The sequence below is a fragment of the Ailuropoda melanoleuca genome, chromosome X (genome assembly GCF_002007445.2).
Source record: "Ailuropoda melanoleuca isolate Jingjing chromosome X, ASM200744v2, whole genome shotgun sequence".
Classification (NCBI taxonomy): domain Eukaryota; kingdom Metazoa; phylum Chordata; class Mammalia; order Carnivora; family Ursidae; genus Ailuropoda; species Ailuropoda melanoleuca.
The window spans coordinates 15,572,890-15,584,980 of NC_048238.1; the positions used below are offsets into that span (position 1 = coordinate 15,572,890).

The window sequence follows — 12,091 nt, forward strand, 5'->3', positions numbered from 1 at the left end:
AGATGAACTACAAGTATATGAATTTGTTTTCTGTTTATAAATTTGTGAGTTTAAAAATTTTTATCTTGGGGCACTGGGTGGCTCAAGTTAAGTGTCTGCCTTTGGCTCAGGTCATGATCCCGGAGTCCCAGGATCGAGCCCTGCATCGGGCTCCCTGCTCATCAGGGAGTCGGCTTCTCCCTCTGATTTCCTCCCTCTCGGGCTCTCTGTCTCTCGAATAAAATAAATAAAATCTTTTTTAAAAATGTAAAAAAATTTAAAAATGTATCTTATCAATATTGTTTCCCATCTAAAGTTTAAGATACTTCTAGGACATTGATATCTTCTGCTTTTTATTTCACGCATATACTTTGAATAGCTAGGAAAGCTACATTTTTATCAGGAGTTCAAAAAATAGGCCTCAAGGACAGAAATACCACTCCTATCCATCCCAGTTCTCACTAGTTTAACTGTTTGTGCTACACACTCCAGGGAGCCCTAGAGATGTGTGATAGCCCCCAGGAGGAATCCTCCAGGGCTGACTCAGTGGGAGGTCAAAATGCTAATTGAAAGAATGACCCTTAAGAGTTTTGTTTTGACCTAGGAAAGGTTTTTTTTCTTCAATGTCATCACAGATACTCGCTGGAGCTTTTGGATTTGGTTCAAAAGCTGATGAAAATCTCCTTTCAGGGGTAGTAGCCCGGTTGAGAGTAGATGGATTTTATCTCCCATGCTGTTTCCTGGCCTGAGGGTGAAGACCTGACATTTCCCCTCCCAGGGACACTCAGGTAAGACTGTCTCTGGGCCTAGACTGACATTTTGACCTTGTGTCTGACTGGGAGCATCTATTTTTTGTAATGTATTTCTCATTGTCTGTGCTTGCCCCTGGAAGCGGGTACCTACTTCACGAAGACCTCTCTCTGACTTTTGAATGACTGACGCTTCATGAAAGCATGAACGAACGGAATACATGGCATCCCACCTTGAACTCTCTTCCAACCCTTCTGGCTACCAAATCATATTAAAGCTCAAATACCAATTCAAATTGACCCCTTACATAGCTACAGAGCATCAAAGAGAACAGCCTCATGGGCTATTAGTTGACAGGTCTATTTGCTAAGAACTCAAGAACCAATTCTTTATAAGCTTTGGGTCTATTTCCTATTCTCAGTTTCCAAAAGTAAAGATAGCTCAACAAGTATCTTTCCATAGTTGATGTCTTAACTTTTACATCAAGCAGCAGGTTACTCACTTCGATTCCCTTAGAGACAGGACTCCAGAGAAGGTGCCATTAACCGTATTTTGGTTCTGTAAGGAGCACAAAATCATTAAGAATATAACAAATACTGTGTGGTTTTTTACACTCTCTAACAAGAAGTTGGTCTTCAGTTTCATTGGCCACCCAAAGAACTACAGCCCAAAGACCGAAGGCATGGAGGATTACCCAGCCAACGATCAAATCCATATTGACTGAGCTAGTTTTGGTCTTTATATTTCCTTTCAAAAATACTCTGAATCAGCAAGTCTAATGTGCTAATTAATTCCATTATTCCAAGGGTTCCCCCAAAAGAATACAATTAAAGCTCTCCACATGAAAGGTCCCAGACTTAAGCAAAGATCCCAGTGTAAAGAGGGAACTTGGTAGCAGACTTCACTGCATTTCTAGCACCTTGCTCTTCGCCTGGCACATAGTAGGTGCTCAGGAAATAGTGAATGAACAAACCACATTTAGCTGGGATCCTCTGAACCAATATAAGTCATGGGAAGTGTGAGACTACTGCATCTGAAAACCCCATGGGGAGGAAGAGGATCACATTCATAAGACTACTGTTAGATTCAAGATATTTCTTATTGCTACAAGTTTCTAATATAATTTAAAAATTTTTTAATTTTTAAAGCAATAGGATTCCACCATATAAACATTCAGCAGGCAAGCTTAGTGAAAACTGAAATATGCTTATTAACAAAGTACCATGATTATTATGAAGTCAAACCCTCTTGACAAAGCTAGTACTTCAACAACAGATATTTTATTTAAATTTGGTCATAAAAGCAAATATACCAAATACCATGAATAATCTGAGCCTTAAACAAATCTTTAAATGCACAAACACTTGCTTTCTAAGACTGTAATAAAAAAACATCTTTAAAACCTACCTGGGTAACATTGCCTTCTTCATATGGAAACATTATCTCACCTCTAAAAAATGCTAAAAATAAATTTACAAAACAAAATTTGAGACTTGCATCCTTAGAACTTAAGGATTAATACAACACAAGAAAAGATTATCAGATTAATAGTGAACAATCAAATTAATAAAATAAATGGTTTCATCAAATTCTTTGCAATTACTCACATTTACTGTCTTTTCTATTAGAACGGTATTCAATGACCATCAATACAACTTTCAGAAAATGCGAACCATAAACTCTATGTAGGAATGTGGAAAGAGAAAAAACTTGCCTCCTTGTCAAGAAATTTTAATACTAACATGCTGCTCATCAGAGCTTTGTTTCCCATGAAGATGCTAACTTGGGGAACCGGCTCTAACATTAAAAATCTTTTTGGGGGATGCCTGAATGGCTCAGTCGGTTAAGCGCCTGACTTCGGCTCAGGTCATGATCCCAGGGTCCTGGGATTGAGCCCCGAATTGGGCTCCCTGTTTGGCGGGGAGCCTGCTTCTCCCTCTCCCTCTGCCCCAGCTTGTGCTCATGCTCTCTCTGTTTCTCTCTCTCAAGAGAATAAAATAAAATCTTTTAAAAAAATCTTTTTGGATTTTCTAGTTGCAGTTACATACATAAAGGAGGGAGAGAAAAAGTGTTTCTCTGAAATTAAGCAGCCTTATGAGAGTCTATTTATTCCTTGCCATTTGGGTTTTGTTTTTTTTTTTTTTTAAATATAGCTACAAGTGCAATCTCTCCCCTAGGAACAAAGTTAAGATTTTGCTTTTGAAACCTGACTAGTATGCAGGGAGAATCCTTTCTTCAGTTGAACAACTCATTGTGGCTTTCATCCCAGACATGCCAGAAAACTCTGTTCTTAAAATGCTCACTTCAGGAAATACAGAACTCAATTTCAGTCAACCTGTTTCCTACAGGGCATACACTTGGAGGGGCTCCGACTCGATCAGAAAAAAGAAAATAGACACTGCTTAACAGAAGTACGCTGTGTGCACTTCATAATCTACAGAGACAGAAAACCGGCCTCTTGGGCAGAAGGCAAAGAGGTCATACAAACTAGAGCAGGTGTCAGCCATTTTTGGGTATCAGATCTGATATTTGAGGTTTTGTGGACTATATGTTCTGTCAGAATTACTCAAATTTGCATTTGTAGCATGAAAGCAGCCAAACAATATGTACGCGAATGGTATGGCTATGTTCCAATAAAACTTTATTTACAAAAACACGTGGCAGTCATTATTTAGACGATGGGCAGTAGTTTGTCAACTCCTGAGCTAGAGGGTTGAATGCCTTTTAAGCTCATCTTTTATAGCAACCTAAAGTACAACTGATGCCCACAGCCAAGTACGCAACGGTCCACTTTCACTTAAAATGGCCGACAGAGCCACTGGCCCAGTGATTAACAGGATTTATCTATTTTAGCAACTTTGCTACTGAGAACATCAACTTCTAGTATATGTGCTGCTGAAGCGAGCACAAGAACGTCAACTTCTGCATATTGATACTGAAATCTCAATTAATGCAGTACACAATTATTAGAAGTAAAGATACTTGATATATGCATAGAATTACTTATCCATTTTGGAAAAAAACCCTTAGCTATTAAAAATGTATTAAGCGTGGGGCGCCTGGGTGGCACAGCGGTTAAGCGTCTGCCTTCGGCTCAGGGCGTGATCCCGGCGTTGTGGGATCGAGCCCCATATCAGGCTCCTCCGCTATGAGCCTGCTTCTTCCTCTCCCACTCCCCCTGCTTGTGTTCCCTCTCTCGCTGGCTGTCTCTATCTCTGTCAAATAAATAATAAATAAAATCTTTAAAAAAAAAATGTATTAAGCGTGCACACGCGTGTGTGCACATGCTGACACCCACAGCTTCTCTCCCTCGCCAGTCTGTTCTCCAAGTTCATCCTTCAGTCTTGTGGAATGCACGCTGATTTTCATAAATGTGCTGGGAGCATAATAGTACAAGAGCAACAGGGAAGCTTTTGACCCGCAGCCTAACACTGCCTGGTCAGCTCCCAGTTTTTTCACCAGCCTCTGTTTCCCTTAATGAACTCAGATTGGAACCTGCGAGCAATGAAGGTTTCTAGTTTCTGGCAGGACACTGTGGAATTTCTGGTGCCAAAAGAGTTGGTTCCCTGATGAGGTTGTTTTCACCAGACACTAAAACAAATGGTCAATTCAGTCACTTAATTGGGGAAAACATTACTCCAAGTAGCTTCCTGGCATCTGTTATTCAAGATGACCATAGGTTTTTGTTTTTTTTTAACTAAATGTTCAATTTTCAAAGTTATCAAACATCATGTAGACATAACACTAAACTAGACATTAGCCACCAGTTCAAAACACAGATGAAGCATAAAAATAATGAAATTATGGAGGATTCAGTAAGAGAAAGGTAAGAGAAGAGGGAGAGAAGAAGAAGAAAGAGTTACACAATATGTGAAAGTGAAATGTATCTAACAAGTCTTTTTTCCCTTTAATCAAAGCCAGCTAATATTTGCCTACTATACTCTACCTGGCGCATACTATCAGCAGAATGCTCATATATGCAAATCTCACATTCACACAAGTAGAAAATGTTTGTGGACCATTCTTTGAATACAAAGTTTTCTTGTTTTCTAATACCTTTCAAGCTTAACTTTTTTTACTTGAAGTTGTTTCCTATGTTTTTAAAACAAATTATTAAAAGGAACAGAAGAAACGGAAAACATTCCTATAAGGATTGTTTTTAAGACTTTAAAATGACAAAATACTTCATTACCTTCCTCCTCTCTCTTCCTGTGTTCCAGTTCTGACCTGCCACACCATGTTTTTATGTTTTTCACATCTGCTTTCATTGGTTTTAATAAGGAAGGGAACCCAGAGAGCCAAACCAACGTGAGAAAAATGGTTGTTTCATTCCTTCTGGCAGCAAAAATATTCCCTTTTCAAAAATAGCGTGTTCTCAAGAGATTTCCATCTTCAATTTAAAAAATAGTGGACAGTCTGGGTTAAAGATGGCAAAATACACTCTGGGCACTACTGGAATTAGCATCCAATTAAACTAAGTGTACGTGAGGTTTTCAACATTCTAGTAGAGAGGTTTATTTTACTTTTAGCAAAAGATGACACCCTATGTCTAAGCTATAATACTTAAGATCATATGGAAAAGCTTGAGGGATTTGTATATCAGAAGTGGCTTTCGATAGTTAAGTTCCTTACTAGTTATATTCATGGACCAACTCTAAGGATATTCCTTACGGATTTAAAGCTATGGCAAAAAATATTTGGTGTAGAGTTTCGTGTTCTCATATTAAGGAAGTTAATCCATCATCTCACTAAGCAACGGGAAGATAATTTCAGGCAGATCTAAAATTTGTTTTTGTTTTCATTTGGGACTTCTTAGTGAAAAGAGACAGATCAGAGGGATACACATCACATACTCAACGGGAGAAAAACAAACCTTTTCTCTCTCTGGAGCTCATTTATCTGCTAATGTGTAATGTACAGAAGAACTAACCTGAGTCATTGCAAATAGATGACAAATTGCAGATATTTCTCTGGGGTTTGACTCCTGCAAAGAAAACAACCCAGCTGGTTAAACATGTCAACACCTATATTTATATCCTACATTGTCAAGAGAATTCACAGATTTAGGCATCAAACGTGGACCAAAAATATTTTAAGTTGGATATAACTGGCTGGATGAATTCCACAAAGACTAAAGGAATGAGAGAGTTTTCATTTCTTAGCTGATCAGCTATAGAACTTGATTCTTTACTATTCTTTAGTATGTCACTGTCTAATCCCCTACTCCTCCCTCAAAATTTTTGTTGTCCTGTTCCCAATTAATCCCTCTCTTGTCCAACATAAAAAGAACAGGGTGAATGCAAATCGAGCATAGACTTTAAGTGCAATAGCCCTTACTCATAGATGCTCTTTCCTTTCCTGGGCAGGGGAGTCCATGAACGCTCTAATGCTGGTCTGATTTCCTTATGCAAATATATGTTAAGAAATAACATCAATGTCATGATGTCATCGCACCTAGGTAAAACCCACAAAATTCAAAAACTTTTTGCTGAACAACTACCATATTCTACAGGTTTTAGAAGGTTCCAGATACAGACACTGCCCTCAACGAGCGTGCAATCTAGTGACAGTGGCCGGTTATAGTGAGGGCAAAATGGAGTGATGGCCAGCAAAACAGACTACACAGGCATACAAAGGAGGGAGAGACGAATGGGGGATAAAACAAGCCATGTTAGAACAAAAAACTTCACACATATTCATCTAAAAAACACTTCCTCCTTTGGTGAAAGGAGAAGTACATCTCTTCTTTGATTTGAAGAGAGCTCAAGGTTTACTCCCCTAAAAATCTCGCCTTCATAAATTTCATCCTTTTGGCGAAGTATAAGAAATCTATAATAAATGTCAGGGGCAAATGCTGATAATGTCTTAAGCAAAGGGCCAAGGGGAAAAGATTGTTATATTAAGGAATATTTTGCTGTCCTTGTTAGGTCTGGCTTGGTTAGAATTATGTATCCAATGCCTAATTGCTATTTTATTTCCATAGTACTTTATGAGTGCTTAATTTTTTTTCTTAAGAGAACAAGTTTGGACACAAACTCAAATTAGGACTTGTGTTAGCGCATGTGGAATGGTTTCTGCCAGAATGATCTGGGTGACATTTGCTGAATAGGCATCATGCTTCAACAAAGAGTTTTGATTCTGTGAGCAAACTGAATTTAGGTGCCAAAAGTTACCCAACGTGTAGAATTCTATATTGTTTCACAGCAATGTTACCCACACCAAAAGAGAGATTTCATCTTAAATATACGTGTTTTAGATGGTGGGTAGTAATGCTTTAAATGTTCTCTACAACCATTGGTCTACTGTTCACTAAGTATTACATTCCATCATCTCTCATTTTTCTCTAAATTTTAGTGGCACTTTTGTTTCCAGGGATGTGTGTCTTTTGCTGCTCATTAACCCTGAGAATTTTCTTTCCCGTTGCTAGGGCTGTTATCTGTAATCTCCCCCAAGTACATGGCCACAGTTCATCCTTTAAGTCATGAGTGAGAAAATTTTGTAAAGGGTGAAATAATAAATATTTTAGGCTTTGTGGGCCATACAGTCTCTGTCACAACTACTCAACTCTCCTGTTCGTTGTATAAGAAAAGTAGCCATAGATAACATGTAAACAGATGGGCATGGCAGTGTTCCAATAAAACTTTATTTACAAAAATAGGTAGTTGGCCATATTTGCCCTGCAGGCCAGTTTGCCAACCCCTGCTTTAAATCAACCAGAAGCCTTTGTTAAGCATATCACGTATTCCTAGTCTTGCACCAGGTACTTAAAAGTACATCCCTTTTTTTTATTTCAGAAGAGTTTGAGGTTGACTCCTCTAAGAATCTTTCCCTCGTTAAGTTTAACCCCATTGATAACCACTAGCACCAGCCCTTTTATTTCCCATGCTTCTTAACCATGTCAGAAACACTTGTGTAATCATTTGCCTTTATCTGCATACATGTTCATGTAAGTTATTTCTTTGTTTGCCTTGACTCTCCCCCGAACTAGAAGATTCTTGAGGGTGGGCATTGTGTCTCATCATGACTATAGAGCCCCAAACACTTAGTACAACTTCAGTTACCCAGTGCACAAACGTCTATTCATTAAGAACAGATTTCATTTTTGAAAAGTAGGAAAAAAGAGAAAGAAAACATAGAAACCAGCCATTTGTTTCATTTTACTTTAGTTATAAAAAAGAAAGTCTGGATATTGATAGTAAGTCATACCTGATGCATTGAAGGTTTTTACTATAGTGATTTTAGTTTTTTCTGCAAAGAAGCAATTTAAATATTAGAACAGAATTGTTGCTTGTTTTTAAAAAACAACTTGCCACGAGTATCATTTTAGTGAAGTGCTAAGAAAATCATACTATTGACACCTTTCAGACACTACTGGTCATCCCAGCAGCTGAATAAATGGGAATCGCATACCCAGATCATGTATCATTGGAATAGGGTGGGTCTGGGATTTGTATTCCCATGTTTACCCAGTTATCTCACACCCACCATGCACCCCACTGTTTGTATCATTCTACTGCAGTTTCCACGCGCTGCTGCTAGGGGACAAATTAATGTAGAATTGAGTCACTATCAGGACCTTCAGATGACAGGTTATAAAGAAAAGGTGATTCAGAATAAAACTTAATGGAAATACAAGATCTAAAATACTGCATGCTCTATAATCAAGAAAGTGTCCTGCTATTTTCTCTAAGAGCTAACAATATTATCGCTATTATGTCAGTAGATAAAATTATTCTCAAAAAGGTTGGAAACACTCAATTGCAGTTGTACAATAAGCTCACAGCAGAATCAGGACAGAACAGTTCAAACCACAGGCAAATGTGAACACACTCTGAAGAAGCAAACCTTAGAAATATCTTCCCAACACACTCTGGGGACAGAGCCCATGGTTCATTTCCCAAATAACGGAGAACCAGGTTCAGAAATCCTTGCTTTAGGGATGGACATCTAGAAGAGGCTGTGTTTGGGGCACAGACTTGCAAAGTTCTGTCTGCTAGGGTGAGTGGCAAATTCTGAAGAAAACACAAAGCTCAGATATTGGAGAAGCACTTAAGAATGATGACATTATACCAACAGTTTCTGAAACCTCATTTGTGTCATGTGTTATTGATGAGTTCCTGTTTCAACGTATGACTGACTCATGGGCAATGGTTGGTGGTAATTATAGAGGCTGACAGTATTTTGCATTATCATTAAGAATCTTCTAAATATATTATTTGGTTTGCCCTGTTACTTTCTTTCCCAGAGCAAACAAAACACATCTGTGAAATGAACTTCCGGTTCTAGTAACAAAAGTGCTTTTGGGGAAAACCGTTCAACCTCACTAATCAAGAATGTAAAACAGAACCTACGGAATTGAAAGATCTAGTAATATATGATATAGTCTCAGCTCTCAGCAAAGGTGCAGTGTGACACGGACATCCTCAATCACTGCTGACAGGATGTTACTGGGGACAAGCTTTCAAGAAAGTAACTGAGCAATAGGTATATCAAGGACCTTACAATATTCGTACTGCTAACCCATTAAGTCCAATCCTTAGAACGCATCCTACAGAAATCAGGAATGAATGCAAAATGCTGGCACAAGGATGTTCATTGCAACAATTTCTATTAAAAAAATAGAAACAGCTTTAAGAATGTTCAACATACGGTACACAATGGAATATTATCAAGTCATTAATATTAATGAACAGTGGAAAATACTTATAATTTAATATGAAGTCAAAAGGGCAAGACATAAAAATCTATATACACTACGACTATTGTGTAAAAGACACACACACACACAGTGTATATGTATATATGATCCTGAATGGAAATATATCAAATTATTAACAGTAATAGTCTTAGAAAAGTAACATTAGAGATGATTTCTATTTTTTTCATTTTATTTTTCTATATTCTCCATTTGTTATGAGCTAAGATATATTACTATTACAATTTTTTTAATGTTATTTTAAATGCAGAGCTATGGTCACAACAGTTTGGAAGTTCAGGAATATGATAACACCAGAATGACAAGGTCAAAGTGAAATGAGCAGTAAATCAACAATTGAAGGCACAGGAAGTAGGCAAGGAGATAACCTTTAGCAAACCAGAAGACTGACCACACCAGTGAGAAACCCAGCAAGGCACAGAAGACGAGCTATTATATTTAGAAAGAACTTGATATTACCTGTTTTGTTTAAAGTGGATAATACACTTGAAGTAGCATCTGAAATAAAGTAACGGAAATTTAGCCTAATTATTGATATGCTTAACACACACATGCATCTTCTAGCTTCCTTAAACATTTCACTTTTCCCCAAGTCCTAGAGAAGCTAGAGAGTTCTGCAAAAGCCAACTGACACTGTCAAATGTATGTGCTGCCCACCGTGCCACACACTAACCATGCTCCAAAGCCCAGACACAATTCCTGAGCAAGTATTCGTGCCTTTAAAATGTGTTTCCTGAACACAGGTGATGTGTCTAAAACACAGCAACACTTCTATAATATTAGATTTAAATAAACCCATTTATGTTGTTTAATATTTTGTCCCTTTTATACTCCATTATAATGCAAGTCCCTAAGGGATATATTTCCAGTTAATACCAACTCTAATATACAGCCCTGTGGATGCTTAATGGTACACTCTTATAAAGCAATCTTTAAGCAGTTCTAACTTAAAATTAAACTTTTTGGGGGCGCCTGGGTGGCACAGCGGTTAAAGCGTCTGCCTTCGGCTCAGGGCGTGATCCCGGCGTTATGGGATCGAGCCCCACGTCGGGCTCCTCTGCTGTGAGCCTGCTTCTTCCTCTCCCATTCCCCCTGCTTGTGTTCCCTCTCTCGCTGGCTGTCTCTATCTCTGTTGAATAAATAAATAAAATCTTTAAAAAAAAAAATTAAACTTTTTGAACATTATATTTCACTACCTTTTAGAAAAAAAATCTCAATTTGATCTTGTTTCCTTTAACATTCAATTGAAAATCTATTCTAACTGGTATTTCTTTAAATAAAAATCATTCTGTAATTTATTATTCTGGATGAAACCTTAGGGGGAAAGGCATATATTATTACACTTAAAAACCCACATACAATGGATCCAAAAACTACTGCCAAAGCTATTTTGAAGATGTTCTTTCACTTGAAAAAGTAATTAAACATAAAAACGATAATATCTAGCCTTTCCCATTGGACCAAATATGAATTTAAACCTGTTTCGATCAGTGTGAATTCCATCTAGGATTCTTTAGTTCCTTAACGACCAACAACATGGTGAGATTTTTATTTTAACCAAGTAAGGGACTGTGAAAAGCATTGGGTTTGGGCTACACAAAGATGGAGGCTGTCCCACAGAGTGGAAGGCGCAGAATGTACCCTGTCCACCTCCCTCAAACACAGCCCACTTCTCCGGCAGGATGAAGAAGCCAGGTTTTTAACTTCATGTCGTGCTCCTTAAAAATTGATAAAATCATCTGTAAAAAGGCTGTCTTTGAACACTCTGTGCCTCCAAAATCATGCTGAATCATATTGAAGTCACTGGATGTGTTTTCCACATTTAAAGAATCTGTCATATAAAATGTGCTGGCATTGTGTTGGAAAGCAAAAGAAACGGAATACTCAAAATGTCATCAATATTTCTTCTTTTTCGCAGAACAGTTAGCACGGTGGGGGGCTGGCCTCCCTCCATGATAATAAGAATGTTTTCACTTAACCAAAAAGTTGAGGGTGTTCTCTAGGGTTGACAGTTTTGAGGGTCTGTTTGATTTGGGGTGTTTTTTCTTTTGTGTTATTTGAATATGAAAACCTTCAACACCACTCACTACACTTATATTCACATTAAGGGTTATCAATTTTCACTTGCTTCAGAAAAATTCTTACCATTTAGGCTTGTAGTTTCAACCTCTTTTGTCCCGAGGGGGGGAAAAAAAACAATAGAAAGGTATAATTAAATCCAAAATTTAACAAATTGGGCTAAATCTAGGTTTGAATTTTTTCAAAATCTTGCCTGGAGTACCATTGGTGTAGGGGACAAAACCAACAAAAGATGATTCAACTGTAAGAGGAAAAAAACAACAAATTTTTCAAATTAATATTTTGAAACAAATATTTATTGAATTCTAAGAAGTTAAAACTTTTGAGATAGAATTATGGAAAGAAGTAGACAACATGCTATCAGACCAATATGAATCTGCAAGCCCCATAATCACTCAGAGAATATACACTTAACCAGACAATTACAGAGAAAGAACTCAAGAAACAAAAAGAGCACAGTTGTCTCATTTTAGAGACGAAGAATCTGAGACTCATCCCTCAAAGCCTGTTCCTACCTATGGAATATTATGGAAATAAGTTCAGAAACCACAGCAAAATACGTGACAT

The 12,091-nt window shown here is 37.7% G+C and overlaps 1 protein-coding gene across 3 annotated transcripts in view; it reads right to left on the reverse strand.

The window, feature by feature from the left end:
* Positions 1-12,091, reverse strand: part of ADGRG2 (adhesion G protein-coupled receptor G2) — a 127,868-nt gene that overhangs the window by 34,378 nt on the left and 81,399 nt on the right. For 2 of the 3 annotated variants that reach the window (XM_034649722.1, XM_034649721.1), the window contains exons 5-11: positions 11,718-11,765; positions 11,591-11,614; positions 9,905-9,943; positions 7,936-7,977; positions 5,660-5,713; positions 2,137-2,189; positions 1,232-1,287 (exon numbers count right to left, since the gene is read on the reverse strand). In XM_034649722.1, the coding sequence (XP_034505613.1) occupies positions 1,232-1,287; positions 2,137-2,189; positions 5,660-5,713; positions 7,936-7,977; positions 9,905-9,943; positions 11,591-11,614; positions 11,718-11,765 (316 nt within the window). The remainder of the gene's footprint in view (positions 1-1,231; positions 1,288-2,136; positions 2,190-5,659; positions 5,714-7,935; positions 7,978-9,904; positions 9,944-11,590; positions 11,615-11,717; positions 11,766-12,091) is intronic. The other variant, XM_002913936.4, reaches the window with a different exon arrangement.